Raw genomic sequence first — 25,534 nt, forward strand, 5'->3', positions numbered from 1 at the left:
AGTGCAGAACAATTAGCTTAACACCTCCTCCCCGTTTGGGGAGGTTTACTCAGTTCCCCGCACTACACAGCTCTGGCATTTACCACTACCCACTGCTCGCCTTCCCCTTGGCCAGCAGTTACTGCCTTGCAGGAGAAGCATGTCCAGATTCCAGCTCTTCAGTGAGAAGCCCGACATCGTAGCTTCAAACTGAACAGATGAGTTTGCAAGTAGGTACCAGTGGGGAGCAAGGATGCTCTAACACAGGTCACACGTGGAGGCAGCTGCTGGCAGCATCTGCAAGGCAGCCCAGAGCACTGCAAGAGCCAGACAGGCCCCGAGCCGTCAGCTGAAGGGCTTGTCATAATCTTCAGGCAAAGTTTAACCATTTAGCCCAGTCCTGCTGGGCACTCCCAATGTTTCACACACCAGGGCTTAAAATCCTTTGCACTGCACACGTCCAACAGCTGAAGCGTTCTCCTTGCACCAGAAGAAGCTTCAAGCTCAGAGTACTTGCTCACCTGAACTGCAATTCCAATACAGCATGAATACACCTGAACTAAGATTTTATTTTAACATTTCACTCCTTCCTCCCAAGGTCTCTTTTGTAAAGGGAAAGCAAACCTGGCAGCAAGCCAGCTTCTTCCTCACCGTGCAGCAGAAGCACACATTGGATTCACTTTCCATGCTGGGTTTTGGGAAGAGAGAGAGAGGGCTCCATCCAAGAGGAGTATTTTGCATCATACCACCCACTCCTGGCCAAACTTCAGGATTTTTGCTTCATGCATAAATCAAAGGGAAGAACGTGAAATGTTAATAGCGCAGGTGAGGTCCTGATCTCACGGGCCCTCAGGCATCTGATCTCTTATGAAGGTCAAAAGGATCACAGGATCCCTTCCAGTCCTCTCTGTGCAGTCATATCCTCAAGAAAGCTGAGATTACAGAAAAGCCTCCAGAGATTGATACAGCAATATAGCCATAGAAAAGGGAGGTATGCTTAGTCTTCAGAGACTTAAATTGTCTTAAATCCAATGTCGCACAGAGAAGTGAGGAAGCAAGTAATTCTCTGGTTTTGTATGTCACCAAAAATCAAGAGGAAAAAACCCACAACTGCCAAATGTGTTAAATCCATAACTTAAAGCATTTTAATAAAAACAAAGCAAAATACATTTTATCATCTGTCCACTGGCACAATGTATAAAATCTTTTAAATAACAACTTTTAATATTAGTCACAAAATACTGCATGTTGTATAAAAATAGCTGTATGCACACTGCTAAAAGATAATGTAAACCCACTCCAAATAGGCCATGCAAAGACATTCAGCTTTGACCTTTCAATTTCCAAGCACTTGTTGGATCTGCTACTTTATTCCTTCTCATTCTGCCTGAGAGGGGTTTGTGCTGGCACCTGGGGGCCTCCTCCTCCCCCTCTCCACCCTGCACGCAATGCCTGGAGCAAAGGGTTTCAGAAACGGCTGGCAAGCTTAAGGTGCATCATGTCAGGCATCTCAGTGGCGCAATTTTCACAGCTTACGTTTCAGAAAGTGCTCAACATCCATGTCCTTCTCCATGGACACCTCACCTTGGTCACTCAAAATCTTCAGCTTTTCAGCCAGTACCCTTCGAATTCACTCCTGACCCATGGTGCACCACAGTACTATAGACATCCAGCCTGAGATCACTGCAGGAGGCAGAATGCAACAGCTGCAGCACCGTTTTTGCACAGACGTACCTCTGCATTTGATAATCCTAAATTATTCACAGACCAATATTCACTGAAGCCTGTCCATTCACATTAAGAACTCCAGGTAACACACACAAAAGGACTTGGCGAAACGTGAGTTTACAGAAAGGAAGGTATAACTGAGGATAGCATTAATATAGAAAAAAACAGATACTAAATATAAACTGTTATATAAACAGTCTGTTATACCATGATTATCAGACTTAAGAATGTATCTGCTACAGAAAGGGACACTCTGAACAAAAAAAAAAATTAAAATTAGATGATATGGAGTACATTTTAGTTAACAAAAAGATGTCAGATAAAGAAATAACATTCTCCCAGCTTTCATCTCACACACTGACACACAAACTATCAAGAGGATAAAAAAGCAACCCCATCCTCTTCATCTCTACAAGCCTGAGCAATCCTTGCACCTTTACACCACCATCCTCCTACAATTTAAGCCAAATGAAGGTAATGGAGACAGAGATCCACCCAGTCACCATCTTCATTTCCTGAGTCTACAGAAAGAGGGAAGGGCACTCTTGGTTGAAAACAGTCCCTGCTGCTGACACTAGCAGCAGTACCTTGCAAGATGTGCCATCAAGGAGAGCAGCCATAGGCAGGGAGAGATGTGATGTTCTGCTGGGAAAAGTAAGGAAGCGTTTGGTTTTTTTTTCCTGATGTTTTCAAGTTTGCATTTAAAAGTATGCTCTTCTAAGAAGAGAATAAGGAAAGCTTAGTGATTTATCACCTCAGATAATGCAGTAGCAAACCCATCTTCTCCATTTAAAAAGATCAGTTAAATTATCTTAATGCACCAAATCTGACAGGCAAAAAACATTCCTATAAAAGCTGTCCCCTTGAAGTTACAAAGTCACATCACAAGAGCAAGCTTCTAATCAAAGAGTCAGAAGCAGAGAAGCTTTTATCAGCACTGAAAATCCAAATAAGAACACAGACTGATCTTGCCAATCCATAGCAGGAAAGAAGTTTAAAAGGCTTTTTGGGTAACTGGCTGGAAGTCACTGTTTTTGGTGGCGTGCGTCATTGCTCTGCGCTTGGCGAGGCGGGACTTGGACGGAGGAGAAAGCTTCATGGAGCACACAGCATGGGCAACGTTCTCCTGCTCCGCACTGAGTTCATTCTCGTGCTGAGACAACTGGCGGTTAAGGGCTATAGCCTCAGCAGCAAAAAGTGTCAGGTCTTTTGTGCTACTGTTCCTTTCAAGAGAAAAGGAGAAAGCAGTTACAACACGCACGGAGTCACTTCATCTGGTTACCCTCACAGCAGAATAACTATTTCCAGGCAGTTTCATTTCTCTTTTCAAAACATCGACGCAGCAGGCAAAATGACCAGTTCGTATTTGCATCTCTCCTCACCACAAGGACCAGCAATGCTTATCAAAAACACTCTGGGATTTTGGAAACAGCCGCAGTTCTGGTCCTCGTTATGCCAAGGTCTTCCGATGGAAACCCAGGAACCCACCCAAAATGCCATGCTTAATTTCTAGATGTTAAAAAAGGATAGGTGCATGGGGCAATACTGTTGTCTGTCTTCGGAGAACTGCAATCCCACTATAATTGCACACCCGGCTTAAGGAAGTGCATTTCTGATGGGAAGAACCACCTGGAATTGCCAGCGGCAAACATGGAAATAAAGAGAGATGTGTGACTCAGGGTCTCTGGAACACAGAATCTGCCATCAAGCCACTTTAAATGAGGCTTGCCCTGCTCACAGTTAAATTGATACTGCGATTATCACCAACTACAATGGAGGTCAGATCTGAGTCTGTGTATATGATGATTATTCACCCATTAGAACGTAGTCTCTTTGGATAACGCATGTCTTTATGGCTTTTTTTTCCCCCTCCTGGGCAGTAAGCTGCCAAAACCATCATTATTTCCTGTTAAAGATTAGCACTGCACTGCAGGAATCCTCTCCAATGCCTTTCCCACAAACAAGCAAGATTAGATCGCAAAGGAAAAACAGAGCTTTAATATTTCTGACGTTCTTAACAAAATCTGTGCTGCACATTTATGAAGCTCCACTCTCAACCAGGGATCTTACCCTGTCATTTGTCACCTCTTATCTCTCCCCACTCTTTCAGTAATGATTCTTGGCCAAGTTTACAGACATTTAAAAAAAAATACCTTTGAAGAACTTGAGGGGTAGGTAATCCTCTTTCAGGAGCCTGCTGGAGAAACATTTAAGAAAAGTTAGTTATGTATTAGCAGCTGGGAATCAAGCTCTCCCAAGAAATCTTGATAAAAAACAGGGAACTCCCTCAAATCTTTACAACTAATGGCTATTGCATATCAACTAATTCACAGTGGGTTTACGAATCACTGTTGGTTCACAAATCAGGTTTCAGATTTGTCTCCCTTCACAAGACGATACCACAGTTTGTAAGTAAAAAACTAAAGAGGACACTGCTGTTCTTTTATAGCCATATCTACCAGCATTCTGCATTACTGTATTAATGAGTAACATAATAATTTGTGTACTGCAGTGCTTGATATTCACAAAAAAGTCATTTAAAATGCACAAAGCAATAATGAAAAAAAAAACACTTAAAGCTTGACAGATTCATCCAAATATTTACCACACAGAGCTCCAGAAAGAATAAAGCCACTGTGTATCGTTTAATTAATCAAGATAAGAGCACTAAACCACACAATGACTCTATTAAAAGTTCAGAGACAGGGAACAGTTTGTTTGTCACTTTGGAAGAAGAATAATCAAGAAGAATAAGCCTTTAAAAAAAAAATACAAAGGGGGATACATACTCCTTGAACCCATGAATGTTGCAAAACTTGAGCAGCACTAAGTCGTTCTTTGGCATCGCGAACCAGCAGCTTTGAGATGAGATCTTTGGCCTCAGAGGATATATGTGACCAGTCCTTGTCAGGAAACTCATACTTGCCTTCCTGAATACTCTCAAAAAGCTTGTTCTAGTAAAGGAAAATTTCTTTAATTTAAATAGCAACTAGACTGCAATCAGAAGACTTCTCAGGTGGCATTCTTCTCACTCAACTTTATCCACCTAATGTGGTGAGTGACAACTGATACCATCCAGCCTCCTTACGGAGTCAGCAGAGCATGACAGACAGCTCCACAGAGCAATTGAGTGCATCCTAAGATGGACAGGATATATTGTCTGCTGAAAACACCCTCCCTCCCACCCTCCCTGTGACAGTGCAGTCAATGTGCTCAGTTTTTAGAAAGGATAAATTCAGGCCCTGCATGGACACTCTCCTGGGCCTCAACTTTTATCACTGCTGGTGTTACAGCACATCTTGCACCCTAAGTTGATGGGGCAAACTATGCTCTCCCACATATGCCCAGGACATGTGCATTCACCTGGCAAACTCTGCAGACTTCTCCTCTGTCCCAGCCACAGTCCGTGCCACAGTTGCCCACGAAAGGGGGGTAACCACTGAGCATGATGTACAGAATGACTCCCAGGCTCCAAAGATCACACCGCTTATCATAAAACGTGGCCTCCTCCGTGAAGACTTCAACCACTTCGGGTGCCATGTATTCTGCAGAGCCACACTAGGAAACCAAATTCAAGCATGTTTTCAAAGGGAAGGTCAAATCAAAAGACTCAGATTTATCATTCTCCTCTCTGTAGTGGGCAGCTTGATCTAAAAGCAAAAATCGGGCATCAGAGACTACTGAAGTTTAGTGCTGACTTTCACTGCAGGTCTCATTTTGTTACGCTGAACCACAACTGCTGCGTCCCGCAAAGGTTAAATAGAATTGCCAAGAGCTTTGAAACATTTTGTGAGAGTACTGCATAGGAAAAAATTAACACATTTCAGGTGTAAGGACTACAGAGACCTAACAGAAGGCAAAAGAGTTCCTACTGCTCTCTAGCAGAATCATAAGCAGTTCCATACGAATCTATGACCCTCTATACAGGGTCAAAATACTAATTCACGTATTTCAGGTTTTCAAATCTAATCCATTAGTTACCAGGCCATTCAGAAAGTAAACAAGTGTATCACGAGAGATGATTTCTTTAACAGACTCCTGCAAAACTGTCAGATTTTTCTTTCACAGTAATGCCAAGAGCATAGCACTGTAGCCTTTCAAACTAATGTGTATTACAAAGCCACACGCCGATTACAGAGCTCGCATTGCCCTTCGCTCCTCGGTTTAGCTACAGAACCCAAATATGGGGAAAATGAACACAAAACTAAGATTCAAATTCAGTCCATAAACCTCCACAAAAGCTTCTTTGTTTGGTAGGATAAGAGACAAATAGGATCAATGTGTTACTTTCTAGTCAACAGGAGAATTAACACGATGAGTTCCTGAGCTTTTGGACCCGAAATCCAGGCAAGTTTACCAACACAGTATTTACCCCACATACACCTGCTTTAAACGAACTATCCACCACCGAGTGTAGTTGCAGCAAGCCCTTCTCTCCTCTGGGGAGAAGAGAAAAAGTACAAAGCCACAGCAGGTCTCTTACCGGTGTTGTCAATTCAGGAGTAGTTATTGGAGTACACGCACTGTTCAGCTTCACCCCACTACCAAGATCAAAATCACATATTTTTACTGGTGATACCTAAAAACAAGGACAAAACAGCCAGAGGTCCATAAGACTGGGACTAACACAATACATATGAACACAGCACCACGTGGAAAACCCTAAGACAAAAAACAAGTTGTTCTAACAGGACGACTAGTGAAACCCAGGCTCTTACAGGTATATTTCACTCCTTGCATTTGCCTCCTCTGTCCTAGTTGCTCCCATATTCCCAGTATCTAACCCTACTACATTAATTTTTCATTTGGCTAGGCAAGCGCCAGTACATATTGGGGCAATTTGGGAACTGAGTAACATGACCAGCTGGCCTGTAAATGTTGCCTGTCCATCTGGGAACTGCCTCAGAACAGATCAGGTGCTAAGTTGCAACTGCCATGTCCTCTCTAAGAACAGCTGGCATTTTACCTCCTAGCCAGATGCTCACATTTTTACAGCTCACAGAAGAATTTAATCTCTTTTGGGCTTCAGTTCTATTAAATTTAGTTGATAATCACTAGTGGGTTCAAAAGTCTTCAAGAAGAGAAAGACAGAACGTGAGGGCTGCCTTTGGAAACCAAGTTAAAAAAATACACTTCAGAAGGTCAAGAGACCCAAGAGGTACCTTTTCTGGAGATTCGCACAAGATGTTTTCAGGCTTCAGGTCCCTGTGAGCAATACCTAAACAAGAGTACAAATGTTCATTAGAGAAGATACTCTTCTGTTTATTTCTCATTACCTCTCTTTATTAGAAGGTAGCCTAGGAAATATTCTAGGCCTGAGTTTGCTACACAACCCCCCCCCTTAATGATACTGCAAATAACTGAATTTCAAAGCGTGTTTGTTAAAAGTCACTGTTGCATTCTGCTATGCCTTTATCATCCTTAAATGTACATGAGAGTCAGTCAAGCAAATAAGAACCTGGTAACACAGGAACTTTCTGGTTTAGCCCAAATTAATTACATTACTTAAAACTAGCTTATTAAGATGACTGACCTGTAGGAAAGTTTACTTGTGTACATGGTTTAGTCAAAAGATTTTTGTGCCTTCTACAGTAAGGTCCTTCTTTCTAGAGGGATCAGTTGGTTTGCTGAACTCCTACCAGCACAGACAATACCTGAGACACTCTCCCCTAAAAAAACCCCTCTGAGTTCCCAGGTGAAAATATCATCCCTTTAAGTGAGGTACGTACTCAATCCTGAAGTAAGATAAAAGTTAAAGAGTATGGTTGGAGATGTAGAATGAAAGGCTAGAGGAGAACAACCAAAGGGCTTCTACATTAATTCAAGTACTATCAGAAAAGGCAACTCCAACAGGGAAATGCAAAGTTATCTACCTGTTGAATTCACATGCAAAGGTAGTTGTATGTTGTCAAAGCAGTTCTTCAAATGCCTAAACACAGAATTTCTGGAAGTTCTCCATTTAGTATGATTAAACTTAATGGGAAGGCAGAAAATAAGAACCAAAAATCAAATCAAATGAGGAAATTTAACTGTAGTTTAGCTTTGTTTAAAAAAATTACACTCCAAGCACACCTGATACTTCAGAGTATGAGAAAAAAATATCCCACCGAATTCTAGGTAAGGGAGTTTCTAATGTCTTTTCTTCAGCACACTCCACAAGATATGACTTTAAATATAACATTAATAGGACAGCAGAGCACTGATCTAAAGGAATCAGAGCTTTCATAATGATGCAGTTCACATTGCTTATATATGGAAGATGGGAAACATGCCAAACGAAGATGGTCCGTGCTGACACTGATGGCAAGGCTGACAAAACTCCCCACAGTTGGCTTGGCTTGCAAAGTGAAACCCAACAGCACTTTTTGGTATTATAGTTTGAATTCGAAAGTCTGATTATATAACATTTTATTTTGCAGTTGCACACAGTGCTGAGAAAACAACTACCTTTAAACACTCCTCCAGTGCATTATTAGCAATAAAGCACACATATCTCAAGTGGGTGTAAGGCAGTATTATCATCCAGCTGAGTTTTAAACTACTCCTGGCAAAAGAATTAGTTGTCCTCATTCAAATTTTTTTTTTTTTTTTTACAGCATCTAGCTATGGCACTTTTAAGTTGTGCAATAAAACTGCTTTAATTTCCTGTTTACTTTAGTGTTCTGTATGCTACTTACTAATTATTTTAATGTCACACAGAAGAATCATAAAGAGAACAATAAAATGAAAGGGGATGGTGGTGTAGCCAATTCTGCAAGTCATGTCCCCACTGTACCAATTCACAGCAAATGATAAGTGGGTTGCTGCTCTAAAGCCATTTTAATGAATCACTCCCATCTTGTTTGGAGAAAGGGGAATTGAAACTAAAAGTTGAGAGAACTACAGAAAGATTTAGCTGAGTCGATGTTAAACTTCCTTGAACAGTGTTCCTAGACTTTCAGCTGTTAAGCAACCTACTATAGACCTAATATATCGCATAAGTATTTCTCCACGTGTTCAGCCTAAATCTCCTGTTCCTTATTTGCCCCATATCTCAAAGTCAAAAATCTTCTAAACACAGGTATTCCAAGAGAACATTCTCTGCAGGTGTAAAGTTGAGTTGTCGCATAGAGAAGCTATGAGGATTACCAAAATTCTCAATACAAACTAAGTTTGTTTCAACATTCAAATTAACTTCCAGTAACATAGTCATAACATGGGACAAGATCCATATTCCTCAGGTTTACCACTTTCTTTATTCCTTATGCATTGTTCCACCTCTCTTTTTTAATGCGATCAACCTATCGCGGTACCAATGTTGTAATTCCAACTCAGGCACATAAGCAGTCCTGTGACTTAGATGTGAAGCCTATAATTAAGCATTTATTGGACTAGGGCCAGTAGTAAACAAGTTAGACAGCAAACACAGATCTGCTGAGCGTTTGTAAAACCTGGCTAATCATAATGGCAAAATGAATGGAGATGAAAGTTAAACTGAGTAAATACCCAATAAACAGAGTCTCCAATTACATGCTGTTCTATTCAGAGATAGTCACAGTAATCAAATGAAAGCAAACATTAACTGAAGCTGCCTCATCTATGCAAGACCAGATAATCATGACACAGATAGCTTGAAAATCTTTCCTATCACATTCAACAGAAACGTATAATCTGAGATGACCATAACACACAGATATTTTGAAATGGAAGAAAAGTACTCCCAAGTAGAAAAAGCAGCAGGAAAACATTTTACCATAAAAGAACTCTCTACAAACAGAACTGCTTTTAGATCTGAGCAAATCCCTAATGAAATGAGGGCACCTTCAAACAAGGACTATGGTTCACTTGTAGGTCTCCCAGCTCAACAGTAGGGGCCTAAATGCAGAGACACTACTACAAACAAAGAGGTCTTGTAACCAGCAGAAGTTCTGGACAAATATACAAAAGCATCTCTGTAGACCCAGAAGAGGAGGAAATCAAAGAGTATTAGCTTCCTTTTGAGTAACCTTTATGTGGTGGTTTAGGTAACAAGAAACATGCAAACAGATTCAACCTTGAAGTTAATTCTCTCTAGATGCCAATTCAACTTTCCTTCTTCAAAAGGCTACACCATCTTCACACAGCTTTGTACTTAAACCAGCACATTACGAAAATAGTTCTATAGAGGAAAACAGTGTAAGTCATCTGGCATTGCTGGAAATGGAGATGTTAGCAAAGTTAAGGCTGACTACTTACAGATAAAATGTGCTCCATTACTAGCTCATATTGTGCACTTAGGTGAAAGCGGACACTGCCTTCTCTTACCTTTCGTATGAAGGAAATCCAGAGCAGAGGCAATATCTCTCACCACTTTGCTAGCTTCTCGTTCATTGAAGTTCTTTCGCTTTTGTATATGGGCCAGGATTGAACCTGTAAGAGCAACAAGTGAAAGGGAAAAACCTTAGCATGAATGCCGTCTGAGCAGAGAAAAGGCTTTGTCAATACAGGGATAAAAACGAAACAGCCACTACCAGTCTGCCATAAAGGGAGAACCAATCTCAGTGTGAACAGGACCAGAACTAATTTAGAAAAGTTATTCACAACTAACACTCTGTCCTTTTATGTTTATATTCTATTCTAAAACCATTCTATGATTCTATATGGCAGAAACTGAAGTGTCACAATCCCATGTTTAAATATGAAAAGAGCCTCAAGAAAATAATGATGAACTAGTACCAAGTATCATGAATTCATAAACTCATTTCTCATATTTTGTAACAGCCTTTCACAGCAGGCAACTTCTGTGGACTGAACAGGGGAATGACTATAAAAAAAAAGGTACAACTGAGCAGCTTCAATACTTAAGCACAATAGAACATAATTTTCAAACACTGCATCCCTCTAGTTTAAGCACAGCATGAGAGGCAATTGCTTTTTACTGCCTCAGCACATGACTGGTCCATTTTTCACACACTGTGAACAGTAGAGACTTGCTAATAGTATCAGTAAAACTCAAACATCAGCTAAGGACACACATAGCGCTTCAGCAAAATCCACCTTCCCCAGATCACAAGTGGCCATGCTTGAACTAACTATCCTCATTTTGTGTAATGTCACCATTGAAATCCTGCACTGAAAAATCAAGCATACAGAGGTTTTTGTCTCAACATCATCAAAATAAAAAGATAGTCTACCTTTAAATATACATTAAAATTCCCACTGACATCAAATTAAGGCTCATACACTGACTTAGGGCAAAATTTGCCCAGGCACATGAAATCTGACAAAAGATCTCTCAAATTTGAACACACTGAAGGACTGGTAGCTTGCAGGCAGAGCTCCACTGGTATCCCTTTAATAAAGGATAAAGGGAGGTCTGATTCCATATCTCCTTTAAGTGAATTCCATCAATCTTCTCAAAAGATGAAAAATGTCTTTAAAAGACCCAACAATTAAATGTAGTCCACAGAGGTCCAAGCCCACTAAACAGCCTTTCTACTGTCTTACATTTTCTTACTCAAAGGGGTATATTTATAAAAGCAATCGGGCAGAGAAATTCAAGAAGTAACTGCCATTTGTTATTAGCCCCCAATACAGTAAACATTTTATATCTCGGGTGATTTTGTTTTTCTTCTTCAGTTCTAGAGGTGGAAGGAAACCTCCCATTCTCTACTGCGGTAATTCCTTGTCTTATACCATCAATGTTGCTGCTACTCCTCCACAGTGAGGATTCAGAAAGGCAAGAGGAAAACACTCAAAAAGAAGGATGGACTAAAGATCTTCAGATACACTTTGATACGACAAAAGACTCTTCAGATATGCTATGTCAGATGGGTGGAGGAAGGCCACGTTGCATCAAGTTATCAGATTTCAAATACAGAAGGCTTCTCTTGTCGAAAACACCACTTTCTAGCTTGCTACAGATTTCTTAAGGGCACAGAGTTCAAAGGGTTTTCCTGGTAGTTGTTCTTTACACCTTTAGAAAGTAATAACAGCTCTTGAATGTTTCCATCCCTGTTGAAAAGAGCCCAGACTTTGCAGGAAACAATACTGAGCCACCTGAAGTGCTCATTTCACTCAGCAGGTTTATTTCAGATTACCCTTCTGAATAGAGCTGATGTTCTGAACTCTCTCAGATAAGAATTATATCAATATCAACAAAAACATACTCTACAGACTGTATATTCAGCCCACATAGAGGAATCCCACAATCAGAAAGAATAGCAGGGCACTCCTGCCACGGTTGTTACCACCTCTTCATTATTCAGAGAGAAGGCATCATATAGCACGTCCCAAAATGCATTCCGGGGTGGGGGGCGGGGGGGAGGAAGAGAGGGAGGAAAGGACTCTTAAATCATGCAAGTTCAGTATAATAAACTGGATTTTAACACTTTCAATTATAAAATTATGTCAGGTAAGGATATTAAATGGCTTCTGCATATCACAGTGAACTGAACACAGCTAGAATGGGAGCAGATCTCCTTCAGTTACCACAGCTACAGGAAGGCAAAGCTGCAAATAGGAAGCCCAAGTTATGCCCCAACATCGTAGGTAACATTGGTGTCTGAGACTGGAGTTACTAAAGCAAGGCTTGCATTGAAGATTAATATTTTCATTCCTTCCAGCCACACTGTTTATATCAGAATCTGTAACGCATCAGAACCTGGTCTGACCTCTAATTCCCATTATTTCTTTCTTCAAACCCACATACTTAACACTTCAAACACTGAAGCTTTTCAAAGACCAAACTAGCCTTAGCCCTAGTTGACCACTGTAAAAACAGTAGCTAAGAGAGAGAAAAAGATGCAGCATTATTATCCTCCCAGCAGCTGCGCAGGCACACTGACAACCATAGTCTCACAAAGATAGAGGGTTAACTAATGGAAGAATGTGGAGATGGGAAAATAGACAAATGCAGATTCATCCCAATTGAGTCCTATTACACCTAATTTGTCAGAGAAGTCTGTGCATTAAGAACAGTATTAGAGGAAACAACAATGAAATGACGCAGTAATTTTAAGGGAAAGTAAACAAAAGCTTTTACTCAAGGAAAAAACCCACGTCCTTCTCTTTTTAAAAAGTTCTGCATCTACACTGAAAGAATATGCATTTGTTGCATGTATGGCTTGCTACTGAAAACCTTCTTGACCAGTGACAATAGATGATGTTCTATAGATGGTAGCATACGCCTTCAGAAACTCTGTTTTCCTTTGAAGGGTGGGCCACACTTAACTTATGTTTTTGCACAGCCATGCAATTAATGAATACTGTAATTATGCTCAAGGCAGACAAACATTAGAAAGTCCACAAAGCGCTGGATGTAGCCTTCTCACTCCCCAAGTGAGTGTTAAATCCTAGAGATAAGTGATCCCACGTGCTCACTTGATTGGCCTTCAGACAGCCACAAGCAGACTGCTTCACAATTACAGCAACCCGAGGCAGTAGCAAGATGTTTTTTCCAACAGCGCTTTGTGAGCTCAGGAAACAAAGTAAATCCTACATCAAGGGAAGATGCTATCAGAGTATATAGATGCTGTACTAAGATCATGCATTACACCTGACATACTGTGTGTCTCCCCTTGCCTGAAGGTACTGTGACCTACTAACTATATTCCAAAGCTTCCACTTTAATAGAGCTGACATTTCCATCACTTAACTACAGGAAGGGATTACAAATGCATGAACAGACTCATCTATATTCAAGAATAATCATACTTCAAGCTTTTTATATTATTTCCTCTACTTCTTTGTCTTAAAATTCTCAAGCACTTACAATAAGCTCGTCATTTTCTACTTTAAAACACTGAGAAAAACAAGACCAAGTTATTGCACAGTACCTCCCCGCAGCTTCTCAAAGACAAGGTAGTATCTTGTGTCATCTTCAAAAAATTCTATTAACTCCAAAATGTTCCTTAAAAAAAAAAAACAAAGAAAAAAAAGAGGGGAAATAGAAGAAACAGGCATAAAGTATAAACAGAACAACAAAGAGTTTCAACATGGATAATTAGGAAGTGCCTGAAGTAACCAAAAATAAAAGTGCTAAATTAGCAAGCTGCTTTGATTGTTTATGGCATTAAAAACATGATTCCAACTCACACTGAAATTTAAGCAGGGGAAACAGGCCAAGCATCAAAACCGGACAGGATTGTGAAAGAATTCTGCTACTGCTCAATCGACAGGAAGATAACTCGTAATAGGTTGTATTTAATAATTTAGAACATTGCATTTGTGCTGAAGGCAAGAACAAAAAAAAAAGGTAATTAAATTGGCATTCTTTCTCTCTGGAAATCACAAGGCGGAACACACAGGACTCTGAGGAGACAGGAATCTGTCAACATGACATTAAATCCAGTGCATTCGTTACCATCCTGTTCCGCTAGCGTACAGCCTTTGCAGCGCAACACAAGCACCCCATGATGCCTTGAGAACATCGAACCTGTAGGTCAGATTTTGCTATACTTATAGTACACACAAAATCCAAATTCTGCACATGGCCATGAGAGCTTGAACTTTTCATCAGATATGTACTGCATGACAATATGCTCTTAACCACATACAGAACAAAGATATAATCTGCTTATCTATAGCACAACTTAAGTTCATGAGTTTGATAAACAAGTTTGTTTTTAAATTACCTTTAAAATTTTGTAAAAAAAGGCTTGACATGAGCTCCACAACTGTAGTATAGGTAACAGCTGCTGTATACGTTCTAGATTAACGGAGACATCTAAAGGAGTACTTTCAGAATCAGCTTAAACTCATCCTAGAGCTTGCTGCCACTGGCTGTGTAGGCTTTTCCTCCTTTTCAGACAGGAATAGCAGCTTTAAAGTTACTTCATCCTGTGGCTATGTGAAATCAGCACACATCCAAATGAAAACTAAATTAGCTTTGGTTTATCTAAGAGTTCCAGTGCAAAAGCAGGAAGGCTGACACAGAGGGAGACAAACCACACATTAAGGAACAGCAAGACTGTTCCTCTCAACAGCAGCTGGTATCAGGTCAGCTTTTGCTGATGGTGAAATCACGGAGGAGAGTGTCAAGATGTTAATTCCTCATTCAGACAAAAACCATGCATCACTGAAGCAAGATCAGGCTACACCGACCTGGTTGCTAATTGAGTTATGCGACTTTTAACTTGTAAATATTTCCCTAGATTTCACAGGTAAGAGAAAGGGAAATTCTTACTTTGAATAGGTCAAGTCCAAATTTCAACTGGTTTTAAGGAGACTACTGCAAAACTCCTAACCTAGTCACACGTAAGAGGCTTAAAATTTGAAAAAAATATTAAAGATACTTTTAATAAATAAACAAACACACACAAGACACTATACTTACTTGTTACCCTGACACTGGTACAACGTTTCTACTTCACGAAAAACCCGACTCCGACTATGCCCAGTATTTTTTTCAATGATCTGTGGAAAGAGTTAGAGCTCATATTTGAAAAATTACTGGCAGGAATTGCGCATGTGGCTCTGGAATTAGATAATTGATCCAAAGCTTGAATCTCAGGCATGCCTGCCAGAGAGAAACACTCCATCTATCTTTGTTTAATTTCTCATCTGTCATTTATTTACAGTGTTAGCAAAGCTCTCTAAGGCATTCAAAGGACAAGAGAAATGAGGACGGAAGAGAAGGCAACTAAATCCACATGTTACACAGTCACTGAACAGTTACCACAAGCTTTTTCTTGCATCATTTTAACTCCGCTACGTGCAGAAAAGGATATCCTTTTGAATTCCAACAAAAATAGATTTGAGTCACATCAGACACTGTACGGTCAAAAAGAAGGGATTTGTCTTTATAGGCATTTAAGTAAAAAGTACTAAATTCACCACAAAATGAGTTTGGTACATAGTGCAAACTTCATGAAGAAGCAATAATAGAACCTAATGTATTAAAGAAAACATACATTCAATTTCAGAGCCTTTCTGTGCTACCATCAGAAGTCACTTTCCTTCACACACACTCCTCAGACTGAAAGAGAAGGAGGACAAGGGCTTTCCACAGAGGCTGAGACTGAATGATTGCTACGTGAACCGACAGCTCGTGACGTTACTGCAAATGCTACCACCACCTGTATCCAGTATTGTTTTCTCATTTTTACAGCCAGAGTCCTCCAGTACAGAACAGGCAACCATTCACCAGTACTATATGGGACTTGGTATCTGATCACGTCTAATTCATAATGTAGCAGTTTGTTCATTCCAGACTTTCAACTTTAACACTTCTACAAAGTATGGACAAAATTATAGCATCTGTAGGACTAGATTTTTAAAGGGGCTTAAAATTTTGTGCCTATGGTTTTTTCAAAGGAATCAAGCATAAAGCTTTCTTATTACTATTATTTGTGCTTGTAATTAAATGAGGGACTCAGGATAACCACAAATCTGTAAATGGGCCCTAACACTTCCTGTAACAGTATTACAGAAGATTCACCTCTATCAAAAAATAAGAGACACCTTTACATGAACTAATGGCAGCAACTGATGCTCTCTGAACTCAGAGCAGCACTTTCAAAAGCTCGCATTATTTGGTAGGCCATGCTAGATAATGACTCAGCCTCTTCTTCTGGAAGAAGAGGTAAAAACTGGTAGGACTACAACCAAATCAGGGCATGAGAGGAAAGCTTGCCCTGAGATCTAACCATCACACAGTCATTTACTGTTTGTGAATTCTGTCTGCAGCGGATATACCAGTCCACTACGGAGGCATAGTACTTAAGACGACAGATATCTCAATGGTTCTAAAGCAGGCTCATTCCAAGTATCAAAAATATCGTAAAAGCTTTAGCTATTACCCACTTTATTACAGGTTTTCACTGAGATACTAGGAGGGAGAAGACATGTTACAGGCAGAAGCAATTCTGCTTTTATTCTGTACTTACTTTTACTGCATATTCTTTCCCAGTTTGGAGGCTGACAGCACCCTGAACTTTGGCATATGCTCCCTCACCAAGAAGCTCAGCAGTCAGCTTGTACAAGTCTGCCAAAGACATCCAGCCAATAGGACACATTAGCCAAAGCATTTCAGTGAATAACATCAAGACAAGCTATTTATCTGATGAGCATCCCTCAGATGACAGCAACTGAAAAAATTTCCTTGTTAATGAAGACAGAAAATAGATTTATGCAGTACTGTAGTAGATGTCCAGTCTTAATTATGTCTCATTTTTCATTTCCTCCCCCACTTCAAGTTCCAGGAAAATTTAAAGTACACTTCATACCAGCATCAAAATTACAAGTTTGCTGAGATACAAAATATTTCTTGTATGAACAATTGCTGGGACTACATCCACCTTTCCTGTCTTCAGGTAAAACTCAGAACCATTTTTTTTCCAAGTGAAAAACATTTCACTCCTTAATTAGAAAATGCCTACCATACAAAATCTAATTGCAGAGATAGTGTTTTAAGTATACTTGAAATTTGAAGGTTTCAACCTAGAAGGCTTTAAGGTTTCAACCTAGAAGGCTTTAAGAAAAAAAGACTGAAGACCAAAACATGGAGGAAAAAGGAAAACAAAAACGTTATCTTGTAATGTTTGCCAAAAAGCAATGTTTAGCTAAGAAAACTGAGAACAGCAGAGGGAAAACACATCATTACAACTAAAAGCTTAGAAGTTGCCACCAACCTTCAAACTTCCCAGGGACATGATCTGTGGCTCTGGTTCTTTTTTTCTTTTTCCTTTTCCCACTGTCTGCTATGGGGAGAGGCTGACTGCTGACCATCTCTGTGTGGCAGAACATAAAGGTGCCTTTAACACACAATCAATTACTTTACTTCAGGAGAAAATGAACATGCTCTTGTGTGTTTATGTTCTTAAGCTATCCAAAAGTTTCTCTGCTTGTCTTCATCACAGGCTGCCACCTCTCCCTCAAATATCAGAGGAAACCTAAAAAGACAGACAATTTGAGTGCTAATTAACAGATTTGGGGAGGCTTGATAAGTGTAAAACCAGAAGTAAATAACTATGCATCTGTACTGAATCCTCCTCTCACAACACAGTAAGGCAAAGCATGTGAATAACCCTGTCAACAACCACCATGAGCTACCCACAACATAACGCAAGACAGGATTTACAGACCTCAGAAGGGAGCGATTCTTTGAGCTATTCTACTGTTTTACAAGTAGATTTTTTCAAGTCATCTTAAGAAAATAACCTTCCAAAACAGGAGGAAGGTGCAGGGAAGTTTCAAACAACCCGTGAAACAAAGCAACCACAGGAATTAACAGGTCAAAGGAGCAATCTAGCTCAGTTTATGCTGTCAAAAGGACAGAAAAAAAAAACGCAACAAAAAAAACCCCAGCATTTCTCACAGAACCATGATATGCCTTTCTAAACCACAGATCAGTGGATAACTTAGGCTCCAAAAGCAGCATCAATTATGGCATTTAGAATTTTTTTTCTTGCATTGGCAGCTGCAGATATTACAAGAGCTTAGTCAAAGATAACTCACTGATGAAAGATAATATGGCAGAAAAAGAAAAAACACCTGCATATTCTTATGGAAGGCCTAAATAAAAACATTGCCATGCACTTTCTCTGCCAGAGGCTATTCCATACCGCCAACCTAACTCCACAAAGGTTAAAGGATTCCACGTTCTACTCACACGAGCACTTCTCCATAACATCAGTCATATCCTGCCAAGTTGGCTCTAATAGTTAAAGAAAAAAAAATCACGGCTCAAAGTCTTTAAGGCAGTAGCAAAGCACTGCTAAGACATTTTACAGCCAGGAGGATTTCTAAGTAAATATACAAATAAAGATCTTGTACTACAGAAAAAACTAAATCCCCAGAAATAGCATAATTATGAGAACACTGGTAATGAAGGAAGAGGAAGCCCTAAAAACAACAACGATAAAAGAGTTTGCTGGCAATTCTCCTTTAACAGAGACTCTTTGTGAACAGCAGTTTTTCTGCCTTTCACTGTTTCTATAGTTCTTTTAAAACACAGGAGAAGCTTTAAGGCAGAAAAATATTACACAACAATCTACCAATACATTAAATACTTTCTTTGCTTCACTGTATTTTTCTTGTCAATACTTGTCAGTAAAAGCTATTATGAGTATCACTTAGAACTCCCAAGTTGTCTGAAAATTTGACAAGTGCTATTTTGAGAGCCCTTTCTCTTTAACAACTTACTGAAACACTTAAAAATGTATCACTCAGCCTCAAGACAATAGTAAATCCTCATTTTCAAGTCTTAAGCAGAATGCATTAAGAAATCATCACAATGGATGATAATATGCGAGTTCTTAAATACAATAATATAAAAGCATATATTTTACCAACTTCTAAAGCAACAGCTTCTTTCTAACTCAAACTGACGCTCATATAGTTTTGAATTTTAACATAAAGAGAAGGGTAGCCTTTGACAGCAAGTTCCAGCTTTCCCCAATTAGGCTCTTCCCCAGCCTGCATTAGAAGTTATTGAGAACTGGGATGGAAACGACACACAGGAAGCTGCTCAGAGACAGAGCTCGTCTGCTTGAAGGAGGTGCTTAATTTCCAGAAGGTGTCAAACAAGTCATTTTAGTGACCTGACCTTCTGCAAGTCAACAAGTCATACCTAGACAGGTTTTATTCCGCTTGAAATACCACATGATTTCAGAGCTTGTAACAGAGACTAAAAATTAAGCAAAAAGACAGGAGATGAATCCTGCATCTTAGCACAGCTGACATAGTCCTTCACAACCCTCTCCTGCACTCCACCAGCTGGCTATATTTACAGTCTGGTGTTTAAAACTCACTACATTACTTCAGTTCCCTTTAGTTCGATTCAATTTCTAAATTACAGAGAACTGCTTCCTTGAAACCAGGAAGATCACTAGTCATGTATACATAAACCAAATTACTGAAAAGCTGATGTTTTCAACCTATAGTCTCAACCAGATTTGCCATCAGACAGGCATGAAACATTTGCTATATTAGATTCTTATTACCCTTCTGGTCTGCTACTTCATATCATTGCGTAGCCCACTTCTGTCAACACAGCTTTTCCTTTAAAGGTATCACAGCTTCATTCTCATTATTCACTTCGTTATAATGAACCAGTACTTAAGTAACAGCCGATACGACAAGAAAATGCCTTTAGCTCAGCCAAATGCTTTAGAGGTTTTTCAAGCTTTCAAAGAAATGCTTCTGTTTCTGTGACCGTATACCAAAGAGCTTCTGATGATACTGAAAGTCAGTGTGCCTCAGCCATCCAAGCAATGCTGAGGTGTTTTGCATACTCCAGGACTACCTCTGGTGACAAGGACACTGTGGAAGCTTATCCTGCCAGACCAAAAGCTCAGAGACTGGATGAACTGCCCCGGAGGGAAAGGGTCCATGGACAAAACAGGTCCAAGATGAACAATTTAACTGTTGTCATTTTATGACGTGGCCTGAAGTGCTGAACCCCTGCTTCCACCAAGCCAACTTGTCCACCTACTTTATAAGTTATTCTGTCTGAGTGCAAGGAGCTAGAAGTAGAACATTACTTGGTATTCAGAGCAGACTAGCCAAACCTTTGATAAAGAGCATTTCTTACATCTCTCTGGTCTACAACAGAGTCAGACTGTTCTCCAACAGACTACTGTCTGACTAGCAGTCTGACAAAGGATGAAGAAATAGCAGCAGTTCAAATTCTCATCTTGTCCTTCTCCAGTCAAATTAGGATTATTGCTCACAGGATAACGTAACCCAGCAAAATCTATACTGCACGCAAAAAAGAGAGCAAATTTCTGTCTTAGCTGCAGTTTTGTTGAAGTCTTGAATTTTATTATCTTCATTGTAATCCAGTGTTGAGGTAATATCTAACACACATACATTATTCAGAGCATGTGTGGGAAGGCATAGTCAGAGCCTTTCCCTTCTGCTACTGTGACCTCTACAACTATCTTCAAAAGGATGAACAAAAGCACTCATCATAAAGAAGACTTGCAAACAATGCCAAGTGAAGAAGAAAAGGAACAATTCCCACAAGTTTCACTTCATCCAGATCTTAAATCACCTTTCATCATGTAAAACTCCATATACAAACATGCCAAATCCACTACCCAGATGTAACTCCCCTCTCGTTCTAATCTGCTTCCCACAGGAAGGAAGGGTATATTTAGAAAACAAGCATAAACATGTACAGGAAGCACTTGGAGAACACAGTACAGATGCCTTTTTCTATTAAGGAGATACCTTGTTTGTGCGTTTGAATTCAACAGAAGAAAGCAGAGAGTCTGGGTACTACCACCTGCTTCAAAACTGGGTCTTGCTTGAGCCAGGTTGTTCTGCAGCTGAAAAGGAACACAACCACATTTACACTCAGAAATCACACAAATGTTCTTACACACATTCAGGTAGTGCCTAGAGTCCCAAGAGACTGCAAGAACCTGTTGTGCCAGGCTTCATGTGAGCACACAGCAAGAGAACACCCCTGCATTAAAGACTTTATAATTTCTAAGTACAGAACGTAAAATGCAGTGTTACTTGCAGTGCTCCAGCCATTTCAACCGAAGAGGAGACCCTCTCATTACAGTCTTGCAAAAACAATGGAGGGATTTCTGCTGTTCATTAGTTCTTCCTGTTATACCACTGGAGAACTAAACAAGTTGAGATATAAGATCCAGAATTACTCTTAAAGGACAAGAACTATCACACTCCTAACCTAGATCAACATTCTGCCAAGACAGAGCACCACAACTACAACCATAACAGCACCAAGTTAAAACATCTCTTCAAATTGGTCTCCAAGGCAGCCAAACAGGCTCCAGCAGACCAGGAATATGAGAAAGCATTTTCCACAGCCAAAAGTCTCCTGAGAACAGGTACCACTAGTAACAAATTCTTTTCTAGCAAGTGGCAAACAAGGCAGTCATGTTGAGGTAATACCCTCTGAAGAAAAGAAGAATCAGGAGCCTCAATAAAGCCTTCTGCGGATTCACAGAGGACAGCCACAACCCGGAATTTAATAGATGAAACACACTCAAAGTTGATGTGCTGGCATAGGATGTTTTCAGACCACTGAAGTGGTACCTAAACAGCTGCAATCACAAAAATATTACTACCACACAGATACTACAAGAGCAAAGCTTATTATTCAGACCAAATAAAAGCCCACCAAGATCGCTGAGACTTCTCTAATTGAGATTTAAAATCACTATTTTGACTAACTGAACAACAGGCAGACCAGTCTGCACCTTCTGAACAGCATTCACCTTCTCTGTTGATTTACTTATTTTCAAAGCCATTGTTTACTTGTTCAAACAACTACCAACAGATTCAATAAAACAGTTAGACATGAGTAAGTACCTTGATTCCGCAAGCATGACATACCTGTGACTTTCAGACTTCAAATGTAAAAGTGTGCTCAAAATTAAAAAAAAAAAAAGCCATTTTTAAGTTTCAGACATCCAAAGTTTTGGACAAAGAAACAAAATGGAAACAGACATTTCGTACTCTCAGTTGCTCACATCATTCTTGGACCCTCCCTTCTTTAGCAACACTTTAATTCCTGTAGATGTGGCTCATAATGAAACAGGACTCACTCAGAATTTGCTGATTCTGCCAAAACCTGCTAGTTGCAGGAAGCTCAGAATAATCAAAGCTATCTTTATAAAGTGACTACATAGTGATTAATTGTGTTTGTAATGTTACAGATCAGGAGAAACAATTTGAAGAGGAAGGATGCCAATTCTTAAGGACAGTTGTGGGTCAAATCCAGAGGCAAATTATTTTCATATTCATTCTGTATTGCATTAAGCAAGACTATCAATTTCAAACTGTAAGAAGTAAGTATTCTTACAGGTCATTCATCTTTACAGTAGTTTGCCATTATTCACTCTTAGCTGTCAGAGCTACCTTCTCATCCCATCTACAAGAAAACTTTTAGTATCATCTACATCACTAATCTGAATTATCCATGAAAGAAGAGAAACCTAAAAACACTCCAGCATCTTCCCAGTAACATACAGGAGCATTAACATTTTAAAACAGCCAAAAGTCCACATGAAGCCCAAGCAATTTGATTTCATGAAAGAGTAAGTCTGAGAAAAATTATCAGTTCTGCCTTATCACAAGCATTACTGTAACCTACACAGTGTTAACAGCTGACATCATCCTTCTAAAATCCTTCACTCTCTAGAAAAGGTTACACCAACCTTTTTCTTTACCTCTAGACTTCTCTCTGTGATTCCCTTCTGTCACACTTTTAGTAGACCAGAGTCACCTTATCTTTTGTGTATGCAGGTTGCAGAGTCTAACTTTCTGTACTCTCAGCTTGCCACTTCCCTTGCAAACTAAGCATGGGGTTTCTGAGGTTCTGAGTCAAACCCTCCAGCAATGGGTGGATCTCACTTTGCGGGATAGCACATAAAGTTATTTCAAATAGATTTCTCCCATCCCAATTTATTACTTCACCATAATTACTACTGGGCAAGCAGGGAGAACCTTAATGGAGAGGAGAGTACACAACGTTTCTTTTCTTCTCCTGTTGGGAGAAAACACATTTTAGCGCACGTTGTAGACATGAGATCTTCTGCTGAGGTCTGCTTATATTTAGAGACACGCGTGTATTTCTTTAAAAGCATTCGTTATCATTCAGAATGACAGCAAAAGAATTGTTATCATCCCCATTGGAAAGACAAAGGCAAACAAGACAAGTGTGCTGACCCTGCTATGAGTTAGTAAGTAAAGATAACAAACGAGATCGAAGGTAGCTTAAAAAACACACAGTAATCTTTTTAACTTCTTGTTCTAGGACAACATGCCTCTGAGGCAGCCACATGAATGAGAGGACATAATGGGGTGTATTTCACGAGGCTAACAAATAAATGTGAACAGTAAGCCTTACCAGGTACACCACAGCGTACACACTGGTTATTGCACTAAAGACCATGTTCCCTGCATCCACATACAGAAGCACAGCCAAGCAAGATATTTAATGCTACTGACCACTGGCACACAATTCATATTTAAGAGTTTCCATCACAGTGCAATAGGAACTTAGGTGCAAAATTATTTTAAAGTCCAGATCTCACATACATTCCAAATGAGAAAAGCCCTTCCAATAGCACTTTGACATAGCTACTCAAAGCTTCTCTAACCCCTAGAGCACTTTTAAATTAAGGAGATATACAGGGTAAGTTCTGAGGGCTGCTTACAAAACAGTAACCTGCTTACTCTCTTTTGCATCTGATGGCATCAAGAACTCTCAGGAGACTGTCTCTGCATCGCCAATTAGGTCCTCTAACCCCACTCGACTCCCTTGCTAGTTTTCAAGTCTAAACTAAAGAAAAACTTCTTTGAAGACAACTTTTAGTTTCATACAGATACAAGATATGCATTTCCTGCTTTTACTCCACACCCCACAAATGATCAGATAATTACATTTGTCACCGGGAAAAAAGCTACACAACATACTCCCATATTAGCAAGCAGCCTTGTTTGAAGAGGTTAATCTAACAAAATGTGTTTTTAAAGTCTGAAGCAAGACTTATTTTTCTTCCTTTTCCCCTCCTCTGTACTTCCAGCTCTAAAATTAACGGTCATTAAACTCCACTGCATTTTCACATTTGATGTCCCATAAAATTTGAATCAGTGTTTTAACATGTTACCAAATTTGTGAACACCTTTTTTGAAAGCATCGAGAGTACTGATACAGCATTCACACTATGAATTCACACAATACTCAGTGTCAAGAAACTTTCAAGTGTCCGCAGCAACCAAATCCACTTCAACTGGAAGGCTGCCAAAACCAATTACCTTTACAACTGCAGGGGAAGAGGTTCAGCTCTGCAAGTGTATTTTGCCTTGTTTCTATCCAGCACCTGGAAGGCATGAAGAGGAGCTCTGTTCTGAAAAAAAAAAAAAAAAAGCCAGCTATAGTTCTTCAAAGTCATGAGAATATATGACAATCTTTCCAACCTAATTGTAGGGTATAAATTTGTATGATAGGTTTTTAGAAGTATTAAGCTCATAAAAGGAAAAAAAAAAATCTGAAGAGTGGTTTATTTCTAAACAAATCTGACATTTCACAAACAAATGCCAATGGCATCAGGGGAACAGGCTAATTTTTTGGCTATCACACACACAGCTGAAGCCAGCAGCCGAGCTGTCACCAGGGCTCTACTGGTGCTGCCTCATGTTTGCTTCTCTTCCCTCTGAGCCGCCTCAGAAGGTCACCCTGGTCAGGCTATCAGATACTGCAGAGGTAAAGTACAGACAAAATCTAGAAGATTTTCAGTGCTCCCAGGCGTTACAGGTCTCATCATTTTATGCCAGATTAAAAATAAAATAAGAGCTAAAAGATATTTTGTGATCAAATTTAGGAACAGGTTCATTCGCCTTTGCCCACTCTTCTTCCACTCCAGCAATATTCTTAACAGAAAGCAGTCGCCTTAGCAAGTTCATAGACTTACTACTCTTTATTAAAGAACACACTATATATGAAACATGGTAGTTTAAGGCTTCGGAGAATAACTATCTCCAAGCCATAGGAAACTCCCACATCCTTCGGAGAGGGCCCCGGGACCCCAAGCCGTTGGCCGGCGGGCTGGAGGCATCTACCGCCTTCCAGCTGCCCCTGGCCACCGGCACCACCCCCGGGAGCCAGGGCTGCCACCGCTCCCCAGGTTCAAGCGCGTATTGCTCCACACGCTCCGTGCCCCCGAGGAGGCCGGACAAGCCCCGGGGAGGACACTCGCGCTCGGAGCCGGGGAGCCCAGCGGCTCTTGCAGGCACGGGCCACTCCCCCTCAGCTGACCGAGGCGAGAAGGCGGGCGAGCCGCATCTTCCCCCTCCCCGCCACCACCGCGCAGCCCTCAGGACCCGGCGCAGCCCCCCGCCCTCACCTCCATCGCAGCCGCCGGCGTCCCGCAGCGGGCGCAGCGCG

The 25,534-nt window shown here is 40.3% G+C and overlaps 1 protein-coding gene across 6 annotated transcripts; it reads right to left on the bottom strand.

Moving 5' to 3' along the window:
• Positions 1–1,101: 1,101 nt before the first annotated feature.
• On the bottom strand, positions 1,102–25,534 carry MKNK1 (MAPK interacting serine/threonine kinase 1). 6 transcript variants are annotated; one of them, XM_086617181.1, is made up of 14 exons: positions 25,494–25,534; positions 24,406–24,497; positions 20,842–20,939; positions 17,298–17,396; positions 16,554–16,651; positions 15,002–15,081; positions 13,503–13,576; positions 9,991–10,095; positions 6,870–6,925; positions 6,191–6,286; positions 5,071–5,265; positions 4,497–4,661; positions 3,861–3,904; positions 1,102–2,930 (listed from the first exon to the last, which is right to left on the bottom strand). In XM_086617181.1, the coding sequence occupies exons 4-14, from the start codon at positions 17,392–17,394 to the stop codon at positions 2,702–2,704; spliced, it is 1,239 nt and encodes a 412-aa protein (XP_086473307.1). In that variant the 5' UTR covers positions 17,395–17,396; positions 20,842–20,939; positions 24,406–24,497; positions 25,494–25,534; the 3' UTR covers positions 1,102–2,701. The 6 variants fall into 6 exon arrangements, with proteins under 6 accessions (XP_086473307.1, XP_086473306.1, XP_086473304.1 ...); XM_086617180.1 differs by having other exon boundaries at positions 3,861–3,901; positions 17,298–17,558; XM_086617178.1 differs by having other exon boundaries at positions 17,298–17,558.

The sequence above is a fragment of the Tauraco erythrolophus genome, chromosome 10 (assembly GCF_009769465.1).
Source record: "Tauraco erythrolophus isolate bTauEry1 chromosome 10, bTauEry1.pri, whole genome shotgun sequence".
In the NCBI taxonomy this organism is placed as follows: domain Eukaryota; kingdom Metazoa; phylum Chordata; class Aves; order Musophagiformes; family Musophagidae; genus Tauraco; species Tauraco erythrolophus.